The following is a 13,763-nucleotide window of genomic DNA, read 5'->3' on the forward strand; positions in this document are numbered from 1 at the left end:
CAGAGTGGGGAGGATTCCTTGGAGACCCTGTAAACCTTAGTCCTGCTGTTTGCTAGCTGGCTAGCCTCGGGCCATGTATCAGTCGGAGTCCCAACAGGAAACAGATGGCACACTCAAAGCAGGAGACTTTGAAGGGGCTTATTTACAAAAGGACTGTTTACAAAGGATAACGCACTGACCAGAAGCTAGGAGCAGCTGAGCTGTGACCACCCTGAGCCCAGGGAGACAAGACCAGGGAGTGGTTATGGAGACCTGGGAGGAGACAGTCAAGGAGAGATAGCTACTTTGAAGGAGCAATGACCTTCAGATGAGGGACGCAGCCTGCCCAGGGACCTCACAGGGATGGAGGGGGGGAGAAGCACCACACCTTCGCTCTCCTCCCTCCCTCCTTTCTCTGCTGGAGCTCCCCATTGGCTCAACCTAACAGAGGCCAAAAGGCCCAGGAAGACACTAATTAATCCAAAACAGTCAGCCTCCCCTGACAGAGGGGATAGTGGCTCTGGAGGGACAGATGGACACTGTTTGACACAGGCAATCGATTTTTATTTGTGCCTCCCTTTCCTAATCTGTAAAATGGGAATGCTAATACCTACCTCAATGTGTTGTTGAAAGTAAATGGAAAAATATATGCAAACGCCTGGCATATAAAAGGCCCTTAGTGAATGTTCGTTTCTCCATGCCCAAAGGCACTTAACATTCTAATGGTTTCCAGCCCAGGGTGTGCCATTATCCTAAAGTCCGGTATGAAATTCTCAAAAACAAATTCTCCAAACAAAAATGTTTTTCGTAAATCACTCCCATTTTCAAGCTTCTTCTGTATGGCATATATCTTACAAGTTGTCTCATTTCAGCCTCACAGCACTTTCCTAAGTGTTATTGCCAACAAATTGGGACTGGCACAGAGAGATTAAGTCACCCATCCATGGTCACACAGCCAGTAAGTGGATCTGGCTCCAAAGCCCACTGTCATTCTTCCCTGCTCTACTCTGATTTCTGACGATGTGTGTGTAATTAGTAGATGAAGTGGAGGCTACTGAAACCCCAAAGTATGAGAATTTTCCCTTCCCTGCAGGGAGGCAAGGTCAAGGACTATGTCTTTTCAAAGGGTTCATATGGCCACAGCAGGCTCCAGAAAATGACCCCTGCCCAGCAGGGTGCCTCTGTGGCCCCATGGCTGAGCTCACACACCCACCATGGCCACTCCTGATTAATTTCAGGTCCTCCGTCTCCAGCCCCATCTGGCCCGCCCAACACCAGCAGCGCGGAGAGTGGGCCCTTGGAGCCAGGTAAGCAAGTAATCTTTCTGCAGGTCCACGGTCAGCTTTCGGAAACCAAGTAAGTGGTCTCCTGGGCGACAAGAAAGGGAAATGAGCTTTTAGGGTGCCAGGGAGGCTCCCTGACTTCAGGCAAGACTTCTCCTTCCTGACCCAGTGCCTGAAGTTCCACCGTGAGATTCACTTTGAGATCGTAGAACTACCATTTTTGAGAGGCCAGTGCTAAGTCACGTGCCCGTGGGCCAGTCATTCATTGAGTACTTTAAGGGGATTTGTTGAGAATAAGCTAAAGAGCTCCTGGTGGAGGTGTCAGGGTTCCACTAGAAGGGTCCTTCACTTACTCAACAGATAAGGACCTACTCTGTGCAAAGCTGTGTGCTTGCACGTGGGGTGCAATCCTGGGCTAATATGGGCAGGTGGTTCTCAAAGGAGGGGCTCTGGGGAAGGGGGACCCACCATTAGCTGAAGTAGGCCACCTCCAACCCAGTGGTCAACCCCCATGCCCGTCCTTCAGGGTTCCCAGGTTGCAGCAGCCTCCAGGACAGGACCCTCAGAGCAGCAGAGGGGCTCAGGAGGGGACGCATGGTACCCACGGGACCAGGGCCCCTGAACCCAGAACTCTGCCCTACTTTCACAAAAGGGTGCTCCTGAAGACAGGGGCAAGCGAAGAGGGTTTGTGGGGACCGGACCTCTGGTTCCCTGTCATCCCAGGCCTAACCCATCCTAATAACCTCTAGAGAGACCCCTGAGCACCACCCTCTCCTAACTCTAAGGAAAACCAGAGGGTCAGGCCTCAAAGGGGACTCGGGGATGAGCCAGCACAGCCCCGTTTTGCAGGCTGGAAGGCTGAGGCCCAGAGCTGGACAGGGCGTTGTCCAAAGTCACGTACAAGGTCAGTGGTAGAGTCAGGGCAACTGCCCGCCCCAGCCCCACCGCTGGGATGGTCAGAGTGCAAATCCATGGAAGTCTCAGCTCGGGTCTGACACTTCCAGGGGAGCAGCTTGGGGTCCGCCTGGTGAACGGGAGCAGCCGCTGCAGCGGGACGGTGGAGGTCCTGCTCGAAGCGTCCTGGGAGCCCGCGTGCGGGGCGCTCTGGAACGACCACTCCGCCGAGGCCGTGTGCCGCGCGCTGGGATGCGGCGGCGCGGGCGCGGCTGCCCGGCTCACTCCGCCGACCCCCGAGCTGCCGTGGGGGCCCGCGGCGGGGAACGCCAGCGGGGCCCCGAACGCCACGCTGGCCGGGGCGCCCGCCATCCTGTGCGGCAGCGCTGAGTGGCAGCTCTGCGACGTGGTGGAGCACGCGTGCAGCCGCGACGGAAAGCCGGCCTGGGTCACCTGTGCAGGTACGGTGGTACCCCCGCGCGCCCGCCACCCAGGCCCCTGCCTGCCCCACTCCCCAGGCCTTCGGCCGCTGCCCCTCGCTCCAACCACAGGACCCAGGCCTTGCCCTCCGCACTCGCACCCCCACCCCGCAGTGGGAGCACAGCTGGTTCCCGCGCAGGAGGACCGCACGGTAGCGTTTCCAGACCCGCGTTTCCTCCCCTCCGGCCTCCAGACTCCTCCCCCTACGCTTGGTCCCCAAACCCCCCTGGGTTCCCGATACTAACCTGGTCTCTAACCCTATTTACAGGGCACCCCCTCCTGCTCTGGGTCTCTATCTCCGCCTGTTCCCCATATTCTGAAATTTGTCGGGTTCCCAGGGTCCCCGAGCCCTGTGGCCCTCCTGCCCCAGCTGTGCTCTCCAGGCCCCGCCCACCAGGTTTCTAGTCCCTTCCACCAGCCGGCTGGCCGCTCTGCCTACCGCACCCGCAGCCGCAGCCAGAGGAGATCCCCAGTCCTGCCCGCCAGGCCACAGCCCGTCTCACTGTGCTCACAGCCCGCCCACAACTCCCCTGCCAGCCCCGACCTTCCTCCCGCGCCCGGCGCCCCAGCATTCACACCCCTCCCGCCCCCAGAGAACCACGCGCTGCGGCTGGTGGACGGCGGCGGCCCCTGCGCCGGCCGCGTGGAGATGCTGGAGAGCGGCCAGTGGGGTACGGTGTGCGACGACACGTGGGACCTGGAGGACGCCCACGTGGTGTGCCGGCAGCTGGGCTGCGGCTGGGCAGTCCAGGCCCTGCCCGGCTTGCACTTCACGCCCGGCCGGGGGCCCATCCACCGGGACCAGGTGAACTGCACCGGGGCCGAGACTTACCTGTGGGACTGCCTGGGGCTGCCAGGAGACCACTACTGCGGCCACAAGGAGGACGCGGGCGTGGTGTGCTCAGGTCAGTGCGCGGCGGTGCTGAAACATGGCCATCCACCAACACTTACCCTAGGCCTACTGGCGTCAGTGCTGGAGAGGTGGTCCCTGCCTTTGGGACGTCACAGCCCAGGAGGGGAGATGAGACTTAGAGGAACATAATTCAGGGGAGAAAGTGGGAAATGTCCCAAGGAGGGAGGTCAGGTGGAGTTTAGAGGCCACAGGCAGGATGAGCCTGTCCATCTCCTGGAGGAGGTGGCATTAGAGGTGACACTCATCCTGAGTGGTAGTTAGTCACCTGGATTCAAGCAGCAGACTGAACACAGGGAGGCCCCCGAGGAGGCTGTTGGGCCGTCTAGGTGAGACCGGGAGGTTCTGTGAGCCCTGTGCTTCTCTTTAATACGCACGAGAATGGGGACAGGGGATGTTAAAACACAGATTCTGACTCAGTAGGTCTGGGCAGAGCTGGAGATTCTGCATTTCCAACAAGATCTCAGGCAGTGCTGACGCTGCTGGTCCACAGACCACACTTTGAGTAGCAAGGATCTAGGGTACTGCCGCAGGGCTGGCCAGAGAAGATGTGGCAGATGAAAGGGGGACACACGTGCAGGAGGGGGAGACGAGAGATCTGGAGGCCAGTTGGCTGCACGGGTGCCTGTGCTGATACGGCATCGGTGGGTCTGGGCTGGCAGGGATTCTGGCCCGAAGAATCTTGACCTAACTCTGCCCCCTGCCCCTCCCCCACAGAGCACCAGTCCTGGCGCCTGACCGGGGGCGCTGACCCCTGCGAGGGGCAGGTGGAGGTATTCTTCCAAGGGGTCTGGAGCACGGTGTGTGACAGTGAGTGGTACTCAGAGGAGGCCGACGTGCTCTGCCAGACCTTGGGCTGTGGAACCTCAGTGGAACAGCCCAAGGGGGGGCCCCACACCTTGCCGGGCAGGATGTACTACTCATGCAAGGGAAAGGAGCCCAGCCTCTCCGACTGCTTGTGGCGGTTCAACAACTCCAACCTCTGCAGCCAGTCGCTGGCAGCCAGGGTCCTCTGCTCAGGTACCCCTACCCCTACCCACCCCACTCTAGCCCCCAGATTTGGACCAGAATTCCACCTGAATCCTAAGAACTTGCAGTCCAAGGACCACAGCTGGACTAGATCAGCAATGGCAAACACAACATAAGAGGGACTATTGTCCTCACTGTTCCCAGGCAGACACTGCTATTTAATCAGGGCTTTCTTTTGTACAGATGCTCAACTCAGCCCCAGAATCATGATCCAATATTGATTCAGGCATTATTAGATGCTGAGCAATGGTCCCTGTTGACTAGAATTGACTCAAGAGTTGAAACCAATTTGCCATCCCAGGGCATTCCTAGTAAAAATAATATTAGGAGACACTAATAATAATAATATCAGTGACAGCACCTGAAACCCTAATCACGTGGCAGGCATTGCCAAGCACTCAGTAGCTTTCACTTCAGCTAAGCCCCATAACCACTCTATGAGTTGGGTTCTACTGTATTTCACCAAATCTGAGATGGCATTGATTATAAGTCACACCATTTTTTTTTTTTTTTTTTTTTTTTTTGAGACAGAGTCTTGCTCTGTTGCCCTGGCTAGAGTGCTATGGCATCATCATAGCTCACTGCAACCTCAAACTCCTGGGCTTAAGCCATCCTCCTGCCTGAGCCTCCTGAGTAGCTGGGACTACAGGCATGTGCCACCATGCCCGGCTAATTTTTCTATTTTTTGTAGAGATGGGGTCTTACTCTTCAGGCTGGTCTCGAACTCCTGAGCTCAAGCAATCCTCCCACCTTGGCCTCTCACTAGTATTATTTATGTACCATAAGGGGAAAAAGTGCTGCCCAAATAAACTCTTGATATTCCATCAAATGTAACGATTGAGGCCATCATCCTGATTTTAGAGGCATCCATACTGAGTTCAGACACCTGGTTTGAATTCCAGCTCTGCCACCGGCCAGCTGGGAGGCTTCAGACAGTCCCTTAACTTCCATATGTGGATGCTGATACTAGACACCTCACAGGGTAGCTGGGAGACCAGACAGTATCTGCCAGGGGACCTTGTGAGCACCATTCCTTTGTAAGCACACCTATCAAATGGGGACACTGGTTATGGGAATGGAGGTAATGTCAGCTCCCCGTCTCCTGGGCCAGAAGAAGAGCACACTGAAGACTGGATGGAAAGCGAGTTTGTGGTCTGTAGCAGCTTATACAGGAAGAAGGGATAATTCTTCTGTTAGCTCCTATTCTAACCAAAGAACCTCCCCAGCATTTGATCTATGAGCTCCTCCTTACTGTGGGGGATGGGAAAGGCATATTTCCTCAGCCACGTGCCCCAGATGGGAGCATGCCCTCAGTTGCAGGTCACTTGTCTGTCTTGTTCAGTTTCTAGCACAAGGCCTGGCACACAGTAGGTGCTCAGTAATGTGCATTGACTGACGGGGCAGTGCTTTCTGACAGGTTCCCGGAGGCTGCACAATCTGTCCACTCCCGAAGGCCCGGCAAGTGTTCAGCCGGTCACTGTAGGTGAGTGTTGCCAGGTACTACGTAGACTCTCAGAAGCTCTGGTACGTGTGTGTGTGTGTGTGTGTGTGTGTCTGTCTGTGGGGTGGGGGGAGGTGTTAATGGTTTGTTCCCCATCCCCCACCTGCAGCCAATGGACTCTGCAGCCAATGGACTTGCCTCCTAGGGGCTCTCTGGGCACTTTGTGCTTCTTGTCCCTTCCCTCCCTGCCAAGTTGGCCTGCAGCTCACTGAATCTCCCACTCTCTGTGAGCGAAGAACTGGAGAGACAGCCGTAGCTGGTCTGAGACCAACTTGAGCTGGAGCGGGGAGGCGGAGGGCGGTCGGCTGGCCAGGCAGTGGGGATGCCGAGGGGAACAGCCAGTGTGTGTGCGATGCTCCAGGCCCAGGGCCCAGTGCAGCCGCTATTTCCCCACCCTTTCATCCTCTCAGCAGCCAAATGGGAGAGGTCTCATTATAACTTACACGGAGGAAGGAGCTGAGGCTCCGAGGCTGAAGTGACAGCCAGCCAAGTGCTGGCCAGAGCTTGCATCCAAGGCTCTGAACTCCAGACCCGCATGCTTGGCCTCCCTGCCAGCTGTGTGTGGTTTGACCGGCTTGGGGCGGACTCCTGGGGCTCCAGTCCCAGCTGTGCCACTTGCTAGCTGTGTAACACCGGGCAGTTCTTGGCCTCTCTGAGCCTCAGATGCCTAGACTATGAAAGGGGGGTGATGTACCTTTCCCTAGCGTTGCTGTGGGCTCCAGTGAATTAATTTTTATACAGTGCTTAGAACAGGGCCTGGTACACAGTAAGAACTGTCTGGATGTCAGCTGTTCTTACAATTACATAGTCCAGGCATAGGGCCCCTTGCGGCCCCCCGATATTCACAGGGACCAGCCCAGACTCGCTTCCCCTGCCTCCTGGCTCCCTCTCAGCTTCTCCCAGACACCCCAGAGACGGGTGGACAGGGGCTGGGGGAGACTGAAGGGGCAGCAAGTCCTGCTAGAGGCCCTGGCGCGGAGAGGGAATGAACGCTGGACCACACAGGCTGGAGCGTGAGCTCCTGCCAGGACCCACAGGCACCCTGCACACACCCTCCCTTCCTGAGGTTGGGGTGGGAGCCACACCGCCCCGGAAGAGCAAAGAGAGAACTGGCCTCCGGGGACCACACCCCAGCCTTGGTCCACCAGCCCCTCCCTCGAGTGCAGCTCCTCTGGGCACACCCGCAGTAGCCTCCCTGGAGCCCCCTACCCAGCCTCGCCCTCTTACCAGCTTCTTGCTGCTGGATCCAGCTTCCCATCCTGGCCCAAACTGCCCCCTTTGCACACAGAAAACAAGGACAGAGAGAGGGTCCTCTCCCAGAGGAAGCAGACGCTGCCCCCAGCCGGGGGTTGGGATGATCTCATCCCCTTCCCTGCCATGCTGCTGTCTCCGCTCCCCAGGATTTACACAGGAAACAGGACGTGGGACCCATCTAGTCGGATGTGGCTCCAGGCACCCTCCTCACTGGCCCTCTAGCCATTCTTGTGCTTTGCAATTTTTTAAAGCAGGGGTGAGGCTGAAAGGGAGGTGAAGGCAAGAAGTCACACCAGAGCAGGGGCTGCAGAGCTGGGAGACCCCAAATCACCGACCTCACTCCTGCCCTCATGGAGGGCACGTCTGGTAGGAAGGGTGGTCCCAGGCACAGAAAGGAGATCCAGCTGTCCTGATGATCTGTTCACTGCCAGGGTGGCTTAGAGTCACCTTCTCTGGGAAGCCAGCCTTGGTCCTCCCGCCTAGAGAACAGGGTGCCCCTTGTAGGGCTGCATGCCCCCAGGGTCCCTGTCCACACCTCCATCGCAGCAGGCCCTCCCCATATCGCATTGGGTCTGCTTGTTGATCTCCCCTCTAGACAGAGCCCCTCAAGGCCTGGGATACTATTTTCATATTTGTATCTGAAGGGCCTAGTGCCTGGCACACAGTGGGCACTCAATAATTGTCTATAGAACAAAGACTAAGTACTGAAGAGCTAGCAGAGAGAGATCCCTGTGGCCTGGTGGCCAGGGGAAAGTTCAGGCACAAATTCATTTGGTCAATTACTCATTCGTTCAATATGCATTTACTGAGCACCTACTGTATAGCAAACTCCTAAAAGCAGACAGGAAAATTTGAAAAAAAGAAGGGAGGAGGAAGGTAGATCGAGAAGAGAAGTGGATCAGTTGTAGGGAGCATGGAAAGGCAAGAAGAAGGACAAAGAGAAATCTATGTGTATTGCTCTTTCTCCCTGAATTGGGTTTCTTGTTTCCAGAATCTTCTGTGACAGTGAAAACGGATGACACGGAATTTCGGGAGCTAATGCTCTTCATCTCCTGCATTGTTCTGGGAATTCTCCTCCTTGCCTCACTCATCGCCATAGCCTTCATCCTCTTGAAAGTTAAAGGAAAATACGGTAAGTGCAAAGTTCTGGGAGCCAGGACCATCCCAGGGGGACATGGGCCTTGGCGGAACCCTAGCAGGCGTGGCATGGTCCAGCAGTGGCCATCCAGCTCCTGATGGGAAGGATTTTCCCAGCACGCCCAGCAGAAATGGAATCACCAGTGTGGGTCCCATGGGAGGATCAGACTCTGTGTGTGCGTGCATGTGTGTGCGTGTGTGTGTGTGTGTGTGTGTGTGTGTATGTATGTGGTGGGGGGTGTCTCAATGAGGACAGAACCAGGTAGACTGGGAGAGGGCAAAAAAATGACTTGTAGAATTTCTGCCTCCCCTCTCTCAGCCCTCCCCATTATGGTGAACCACCAGCAGCCACCCACCACCATCCCGGCAGGCGTCAATAGCTATCAAGCAGTCCCCATCACCATCCCCAAAGAAGAAGGTAGGCTGTCCCCCACCTGGGTGTGGGGGCCTGGGGAGGACAGGAAGGGTACACTTTCTGGAGGGACAGTACTGCTTAGGTCAGAGCAGTGCCCAGCCAGAGATGGGCCAGCTTGTGGCTGTGGGACCTTGAGCAAATGAGGTCCCTCTCTGGACCTTGATGGGCAGATGGCCTTCCAGTTCAGTCCTCCTAGGACTCTAGACTTTTAAGTTCTGGACAAATACAGGCTAAAGGCATTTGGGATCTTGGTTCTCAGAGGAAACCTGGACTCCGCTAATTGGCGAGTGTGCTTGAGTCGTCCTGTCCCCCTCAGTGGCCTGCCCCAAAGTTCCATCAAGGTTCTCCTGGAACATAGTTTTATTTCATATTTTCTGGGTAAAGAAAAACTAGGTCAGTCATCCATCTTTTATGATATATGGATTGATAAATCTAGAAAGTCTTGCAAAGGAGTTTGAGTTTCATCACGTTGCATTATGTATATATTCAGTCACCTTTATTGGAAAGAGTTTGATGACATGAAGACCAATACAAAACTCAGCCAAATATTATAAATATTCTTTGCACACAGTAGCCGTATCATAGTTGAGAAGACACTATGAACACAGCATCTAGCGCGAGGCTGAGCCCAGAGCAGCCACGCACTGAACAGTAGAGTCTAGGGGTTTAGACCAGACGCCTGCTTCTCTGGGCAGGGCGAGAACCTCTCTGCGCCTCAGTTGCCTCAGCTGTAAAATGGGGATAATAATGTTCACAGAGCTATTATGCAGGTAAATGTTAGAACAGTGCCTGGCCCAGAGCAAGTGCTACGTTAAGTATTTGCTAATTAATAAATGTTGTTTAGTTCCCGATATTGGAAATGAGTGGGAGGAGCTTGGGAAATCCAGGCTGGGTGGTCCGTACCAGATGCGCTTCCTGGTGCCCTCCTGCCACTCTGTCTCCCATCCCTGCTGTCCCTGTTCTCTGCCACGTCTCCCTCCGCCCTTCCCCCACCACTCTGCTATGCCCCCCGCTCTGTTCTCTCCCCAGTTCCCAAGCTGCCCATCCAGGTCGGGGCCCCAGCCCCTGAGGACTCGGACTCCAGCTCAGACACAGACTATGAGCACTATGACTTCAGCGCCCAGCCTCCTGTGGCCCTGACCACCTTCTACAGTGAGTGCCTGGGCCAGGCTCCCAGGGGCCCACCTGCTCGAATCAGGGAGAGAGCCCAGCTGGCCAGGGGACCTCCTGTAGGTCCCACCTGGTGCCCCCTGCATGGCATAGGCAGAATCCCCCTTGCTCCCCCCTGGAGTGACTGTAAAAGGCCCTGCATTGAAACTTCCAAAGAGCTTTGCGACCCTGGAGACACCTCGCTGTCTCGCGGCGTCTCCACTCTGACCTCTGTCCCTCCCATGCTTGTCTCTGGCCATGTAGGGTCTTAAGACACTAACCAGACCCTTGACATTCACCTAAGGTGGCTGTGTTGGTGTGAGACATGAGGGAGTGCGGGCGAGAGGCACAGTTGTCAGGGCGTCTTGCACACCCGCCCCCCTCCGTGTCCCATCCTGCCCTGCTGGCCCCACCAGCCCCACCCCCCTTCCCTGCCTCCACTGTCACGCCAGCTTGCGCCTCTTGGCTGGCTGGTCTAGCTCTTCTCTCTTTCTCCTGGGTACAGGAAGAGGAAAGACAGTGCCTAATACAGGGCCAGCCATGCTGGAAGGCTGGACTAGACTGAGAGCCCCACACCTCTTTTAGAATCACTTGGGAGCTTGTCAAAAATCCCTGAGCCCCGCCCTGCCCCTCCTGTGCAAGGCAGGAGGAGAGTCTGGCTGTGTGCGACAGAGACCCCAAGTGACAGTGTCCTGAGAAGTTGGCGAGGGCCCAGTCTCCTTTCTTGTTGCTGTGCAGTCCGTAAGATGCTTGTCCACACGGTCCAGAATGGCTCCCTGTCACGTCCACGCTCCAGGCAGCCAAAAGGCGAGACGTTAGAGATGGCCACGTCATCGCCACTCACATTCTTCCACCTGTTAGCTGCAAGGGAGGCAGGGAAAAGCCTCCACCCTGGGCGGCTGTATGTCCAGATAAAGGCCAGGGGATCTCCTACTGCAGACAGAGGGTGGATGTTGGGAACAGCTAGCCGCCCCTGCCCTACCTGCTGACTCAGGGCCAGGGGGCAGGGGGTAGGACAGAGTGATCCCACTTCTGCTGGTCCATGGGCTGGTGTTTGGGAGCCACGGGGATGGTTCCCTGAGATTCTGAGCCCAGGCATGTAAGATGCAAAACCGAGAGTCCGAAATCTTCCAACACTGAAACTAAAAGTCAGTGGTACGAGGTTCAAAAGAGCTGACTTCAAGATCCCAGACACTCAAATTCTTAAGACTCTATGAATCTCTGTCTCTCTGATTCTGAAACTCGAAAGTGCCACAGAGGCTGTGACACAGCAGTTCCAGACCATCCAGCTTCCGCTCTGGGAAGGCCCCTTGAAGGGACAAATCTCTGCCCTTTTCCTGCCCAGAGCTGCCAGGGCACAAGGAGACAGCCCAGACTCGTGGCATTTCCTTAAGGAGCAGGAGGGCCGCTGGGGCGGGGGCTGGGGCTGGGGCTGGGGCTGGGGGGTCCCAGGGCACTGGAGTTTCTGGCCCCAGGCTGGTTTCTGGGTAAACACGAGTCTTCCCTAGATTGAGGTCAGGGGTCTGCTTGGATGACGACATGAGCTGAGAGAAGGGAAAGCTGAGCCCGCGCTACCTCTGGGGTTGTCCCCCACCGTGTTCGGCCTCAGGGGCACCCTCCCCAGCCCTGAGGGACACCAGCCATTCCTCCAGACTCCTGGGACAAAGAGCCTGAGCCTTCACCCCTCCCCACTGCCACCTCTGCCTGCAGATTCCCAGCGGCACCGGGTCACAGACGAGGAGGCCCAGCAGAGCAGGTTCCAGATGCCTCCCTTGGAGGAAGGTGAGTCTGGCTGGGGAGGGCCCGGAGGGGGGTGATTAGGATGACAGCCCTGCCTCCAGACAGTAGCTCAGCTCACTTGGAGACCTACCAGCAGCTGCCTCCCTCAATGGGTCCTTCCTAACTTTAACAATTCCTGTAGGCAGTAAGTTCTTCCTCAAGTCTGATTTAAAGCCCTCTTGCTGCATTGCTGCTTCTTTCCTCATTATTCTCCCTTTCCTGGCCCAGGACTTGAAGAGTTGCACGTCTCCCATGTCCCAGCTGCCAACCCTGGGCACTGCATCGCAGGCCCCCCGTCCCTGAACCCTCAAAGTCACCCAAGGAGCAACAGCGAGTCCAGCACATCTTCCGGGGAGGATTACTGCAATCACACCAGCAACAAGCCGCCTCCATGGAACGCCCAGGTGTTCTCTTCAGAGAGGAGTTCCTTCCTGGAGCAGCCCCCGAACTTGGAGCTAGCCGGCTCCCGGACAACTTTTTCAGGTAATCTGTGCATCCCCCAAGCCCCCATCCTGTAGCCGGCCCGGCTGGAGGAAGCACTAGGCTGGGAGCCCTGAGCTGGCTGAGGTCAGGATTCTAGTCCCAGCTCCACCGCCACTTGCTGTGTGACCTTGGGCAAATCTCCTCCCCTCTCTGGGCCTTTTTGTCCTCATTTGTCGAGCTAAGGACTTGGCTCTCCTGAGTGGTGCAGGCCTCCCAGCTCTGACAGCTGGCGAAGCGGCTGTGTCCTGGCAGAGGGTGACTGGCTCTGGGGGTTTCCAGCAGGGCCCTCGGCTGCTGACAGCTCCAGCACTTCGTCGGGAGAGTGGTACCAGAACTTCCAGCCGCCGCCACCCCAGCCCCCTTCAGTGGAGCAGTTTGGGTGTCCAGGTGCCAGTGGCTGCGGAGGGGATCGTGGGAGGGCGGGTAGAGGGACCGGGGAGTGGATGAGTGGGGCATCTGTCGGATGCATCAGCCCAAGGGGGAAAAGGAGAAAGAAAGGGGAAAAGAAGAGAGGGAAAGAGATTCTTCCTTTAAAAATCAAAACAAGAATATTAAGAAGTGGGGAAAGTGGATGTGGATGGGATGAAGAAATATTCAGAAAGGTTGCTTTGATAAGAGGTGACCGCCCCGTTAGTGGAGGCATTCAAGCAAAAGCAGCCAGTTGGCTCCCTGGGAGAGACTGTGGAAGCAGAGGGGCTCCCCACATTCAGTTGTCCATCACTTTGTGCACTGTGCCATCATGGGGACTGCAGCACTGAGCAAGACAGACAAGGCTCTGCCCTCAGGGCTGACACGCTAGCCCGGGAGACGGCCGTGGACAAGACGCTAGGCTGGCTTCACACAGCAGCGTGGGCGGGGCGGGGGGACCAGACTCGCTCAGCTCTGTGCCGTGGGGCACCAGGGGCAGTGACTGGGCCTCCCGCTGACCTGAGCCTCCCGGCCCACAGGGTCCCCCAGTCCCCAGCCTCACTCCACTGATAATGAGGACTACGATGACATCGGAGCAGCCTAGACTGGGTCCAGCTGGGGCCCCTCGGGTGGCTGCCCCCACTCCCAGCCTCCTGCTCTACCTACCGGCCGGCCCCGCCCCCACCCTCCCAGATCACCCCCATGGGGCTGAGAGGCCTCCCCTGGAGAGATGGAAGAAACTCCACACCCTGTGCCCCTCGGTCTCCCTCCATCAAACCGAACTCCTCGGCACAGCCCTCTCGGCCCCGATGAGCACCCCAGGACGGAGGGTGCCGCCCCCAAGAGGAGTGAGCCCTCTGTCTCTGGGATGGACAAGCAGAGTCTGCCAGGGGCCAGGGGGTGCTGGGCTGGACTCCTGAGGCCACTTCTGACTCTCGGGGGTCCAGTGCGTCCATTCTCCAAGTCTCTGACAGCTCAGGACCAGAGGTGCTGGGAGGGGCAGAAATGGGCCCCCACCCTGGTGGTGTCGCAGGAGCCCCCTGTCCTAGGGGCTGTGGGGCT

At 57.0% G+C, this 13,763-nt stretch overlaps 1 protein-coding gene across 1 annotated transcript; it reads left to right on the forward strand.

Annotated features, from left to right (window-relative positions):
* Positions 1 to 1,213: 1,213 nt before the first annotated feature.
* CD6 (CD6 molecule) lies at positions 1,214 to 13,558 on the forward strand (the record flags this gene model as incomplete). The annotated part of the gene is made up of 12 exons (XM_069470651.1): positions 1,214 to 1,286; positions 2,267 to 2,617; positions 3,230 to 3,541; positions 4,264 to 4,566; positions 5,993 to 6,058; positions 8,322 to 8,462; positions 8,787 to 8,885; positions 9,912 to 10,034; positions 11,742 to 11,813; positions 12,039 to 12,293; positions 12,573 to 12,680; positions 13,241 to 13,558. Coding segments are annotated over 12 exons (1,968 nt in total), but the record flags the coding sequence as incomplete, so codon positions are not given.
* Between the last annotated feature and the right edge of the window lie 205 nt (positions 13,559 to 13,763).

This window comes from Eulemur rufifrons, chromosome 6, assembly GCF_041146395.1.
Source record: "Eulemur rufifrons isolate Redbay chromosome 6, OSU_ERuf_1, whole genome shotgun sequence".
Taxonomy (NCBI): domain Eukaryota; kingdom Metazoa; phylum Chordata; class Mammalia; order Primates; family Lemuridae; genus Eulemur; species Eulemur rufifrons.